The 4,125-nt window shown below is 39.7% G+C and overlaps 1 protein-coding gene across 1 annotated transcript; it reads right to left on the reverse strand.

The window, feature by feature from the left end:
- Positions 1–558: 558 nt before the first annotated feature.
- On the reverse strand, positions 559–3,001 carry LOC131946398 (uncharacterized). The gene has a single exon (XM_059307141.1). It carries the CDS (start codon positions 2,904–2,906, stop codon positions 612–614), a length of 2,295 nt encoding a protein of 764 aa, XP_059163124.1. The 5' UTR covers positions 2,907–3,001; the 3' UTR covers positions 559–611.
- Between the last annotated feature and the right edge of the window lie 1,124 nt (positions 3,002–4,125).

Genomic DNA, 4,125 nt, shown 5'->3' on the forward strand with positions numbered 1-4,125 from the left:
CCCTATTATTTTTCTCTTTAAACCAGACTTGATTTTTGACTTTGATTTCTAAATCCTCGCGTGAACTCTAGACCAGTCATGTTTTTTAAAGTGCTTTTTTAATCTTATTAACGTATTCTTTTTGTGCTTGCGAACGATAAAAGGCATCCACTAGCCTTACACCATCTAAAATTATTAGCTACTTGAAGAGATGGAGATGGAAGCAGTTTCTGAAATAATCAGAAAAAGAAGATGGCGCTGGGTGGGGCACGTCCTAAATGAATCCAGATGATGTCGTAGGAATGGCGCTAAACTGGACATCTCAAGAAAAGGAAAGGGGGCGGGGGGAGGCCTAGGCGTGGAGGCGCATGACGGAGAAGCATCTGGCAGAGGCAGGACTGTCATGGGGGACTGCCAGGATAATTGTAGGAGATCCTAGATATGTCCATGGCACAAAAAGGAAAAGATATTTTTTGTATCTATGTGACTACTTTAAAAAATGAACATCAGAAAATAGGTAATTTTATATTATAGCAAAGTGTTTATTTGTTATATTGAGTAAAATATGTATGTCATTTTAATAAATGTTGTATTTGTTCCTTAAAGAAGGTGCGAGGTGTTTCATAAAGGCATCACTTTTTACTATCGGCATCTTGACCACATTTTGTTTCACTAGAAAGGAGGATTGGTAACTTAAACAACTCTTGTTTCGCTTTTGATGCGAGTGGCGTCTTATGTACTTTTCCTTTCGTTTCTCTGTGTGTTTGTGTTTCTATCATGGTTTCCTTCGCTGGAGACGGAAGTGGGCAACTTAACGTCAGACGTTTTGTTTTCGTGCCGTGTTCGATTGTTAGAAACGCAGCGAATGTTAAAAAAGCGTGGACTAGACACGCCAACACCGACAGCGGACAGTTAAAATACCAACGGTTAACTTCTTCGTTTTCCTTTTTAACCGGGCGTTTGGCGGCTACTTTCTGCTTCAAAAGAGGCAATTTTGTCTGGGGAAGATTAGTTTTCTTTGGGCTTTTCTTCTCTGGAGGTTTCTGTAGAGGTTTCTTGTTGCTACGTTCGTGTTTCTTCGTTGCGGGATTAGTCGGCTTCACGGTCCCTTCCTGTACCAGTTGAGTTCTGACTCTTTGATGAACTGTCGGCAGTGACGACACGTGAGTTATAGGCTGTACAAAATCCTCAAAACGTTCTTTCGGGCAGGAGTCTTCTGTACTGCTGTGTTCGTGTTTCTGCATGTTTTCAACGTTAACTTCATTATAGTTATTCCTGCCATTGCTGTTTTTATTTTTTCTCTTGCGTAATTGCGTGTTTTGATAGGAGGTTTCTTTAGATCCTTTTTCTTCTCTATTGTAGGAATCAGCCACGGTGCTAGGTTCTGGATGTGGGGGGTGGTACTCCTGGCTGGCGTGTTGGTGTAGAGTACTTGTTGTGCTCAGTACTGGTGATGTTTTATGCCGGTGTGTGCCTCGTTTTGCGGTGGGTGTTGACTTCATTAAATTCATCTTAGATCTTTTTAACGCCGATGACGACATTTCACCAGGTGTCTGTTGTGACTCAGGTAATGTCCCTAATGAAGGAGTGACCGTTTCTGAAGTCCCATCTTCATCTACTTGTGAGTTTGGGATGGAAGCGAATGATGAGCTTAAACTGTCGGGATATCCAGGGGATGCAGACGACGCGGAATGAGCTTGTTTGAGTTCTGCTTTTGATTTTTGTTTACCCTTAAAAACGAATTTTGAGATCATTTCAAAGTATTGACTGAAATCTTCTGGAATAACAGATTTGAATCCTTCATCGGTTAACCGTTTCCGTTTTTGTATTTTCATGTACTCAGTGCAGTTGAGCTTAAGGAGATTGAGGTCCCAGTCGACAGGGAAATGTTTGAGTTCCTTAGGCAGCCGACAAGTCCCTCTAAGTTTGTCTTTGAATGGTGGTATAACCTTGACCTGTAGCTCACAGTTGCAGGCTATGTGTGTGCTGGTCAGTCTCAACATCTTGACCTGCTCGGGGTCGATGAAGTCGATGTGTCTGATCCTGGTGAAGCTTAGATCTATAACGATTCCTCTCAGACCGTCAAACGCATTCGGACCTATTTCATGTAGATTTGAATTATGCGAGAGGTTCAGTAGCTTCAGATTGTTACATCTCTCTAGTACGCCTTCTTCAATGTACACAACCTCGTTGTAGCTGATATCAAGAAACATTAGCTTACAGCCATAAGGAATTTGGGCATCTTTGATTTGTGTTATTTTATTACGACTCAAGGACAAGATCTCCAACGTCGCAGACATGAGCCTTGAGACTTCTTTCGGGATGTCGTTCAGCTTGTTGTCATAAAGCCTTAAAGCTCTTAACGGGACATAGTCAAAGACTTTGAAATTAATATCCTGGAGCTGAGAGCTATGTAATGTAAAACTTTTCAACCGCGGATAATCCAATGGAGTTGTTAGGATTTGTGGATGTTTCAAACCAGAACGGATATGCAACTCCACGAGAGAAGACGTTTTGGAGATTGATTTGTAAAACTGGTCAAATTCTCCGGAAACAGGTCCGATTTTCAACACCTCCAGACTATCCGAAAACGCATCGAATGCTCCAACAGCGACTTCAATGTTGTGTTTATTCGATGTCATCTCTAAAAACCGCAGCCGGCCAATAACAGGGTAAAACGAATTCCGCAGGATGTAGCTACATTTGTTTTTGTTTAAGTAAAAATAGACTTTAAACTCCCCAAGATCTTCGAACCCGTACAGGGGCGGCACCGTGGTGAAGTTCCTGTCACTGCAGTCGACAATGTATTTCTCCCCCTCTAGCGAACATGAGCAGTGATTCGGACAGAGGGTCGGCGCGCCGTCCTCTTGTGCTGTGGTGAGCGAACACGATGTTAAAATTAAAACGGTTTGAAGCCAACGCCTCATTTATAGTACGTGGTTGATGTCCATAGTTCAGATGAAATTTAATTGATTTTAAGTATTTTTAATTGATGTCTATTGCTTTTTATATCATAACTTACGATGAATAACAAGGAAGCAATTTTTTTTATTTACGTAAAAACATCATTTCCTTTCAAAATGTTTTAATGAAATCATTTTTCCCATATGGATGTGCAATTAAATTTCAAATATTAATAAATATAACAGACACAGATTCTTCTAACCCAAGACTAAACATTAAGTGTTAAATGTTTTCGTATGCCGTGGTCGGGTTGGTAAACGGTAAAGCTCATGTCTGCTAAACCGAAAAATCCAGTTCGAATCCTCGAGGCATGATAGCCAAGGATAGCAACACATCTAGGAGAGAGCAAATCCAAATAAAATAAACCGGGAGTGATCTCCCCTAAACTTTCTCGAATATTCTTATATAAAACAACAGGGGATGGGAACTCGGGATATAGTTATGATTTTTAATCAATTTTAAATACATAAACTTTTAAAAATAAAATAGAATCTCATAGAAAAAAGTATTGCACACCAAGCGAACGCCGAATAAAGATCTTCATAATGGTGCGCAATATTATTAGTACTTTATAAATTTAGATGCGTTTTTGAGAAATCGGAAATAGCGTAAATTAGTACTTCCCGTCAACGGAAATTACTCAAAATTTAACAGAAGGTAGAGAATTAGATCTTTTACTTACATGTGAAATTTCATTTATCTATCTGAAATAGTACTCAAGTTATAGGCTTTTGAAAAATTCAAAGTAGGAAAAGTACCACTTCCGGTTATCGGAAATCGCTTAAAAGTTGATACGGATCTACGATTTTGATAAAATACTTATATATGAAATTTCATCAACCTAGCTGTAACGGTACTCAAGTTATCGTGTTTACACACGGACACACAGACAGACAGACAGACAGACAGACAGACAGACAGACAGACACACAGACATACGGACAAGATTGCAAAATTATGTTTTTCCGTATCAGTGAGGTGTAAAACGTCGAGATTTGTAAAAATCCCCCATACTACGTATATACGAGAAAGTAAAAATTAAGTCAAATTCCTATACAGACTCTTTGTGTGTGTGTGTTTTTTTAAATAGGCAAACATCCCTCCTCCTACCTTAACACCAACAGTGTTTTTTTCAGACAATTTCTCCGTGGGAGGGGGGGTAAGGTTAATCTTTCGCAGACT

Source organism: Physella acuta, unplaced genomic scaffold, assembly GCF_028476545.2.
Source record: "Physella acuta isolate Inbredline_101_S28 unplaced genomic scaffold, ASM2847654v3 ptg000558l, whole genome shotgun sequence".
Lineage (NCBI taxonomy): Eukaryota > Metazoa > Mollusca > Gastropoda > Physidae > Physella > Physella acuta.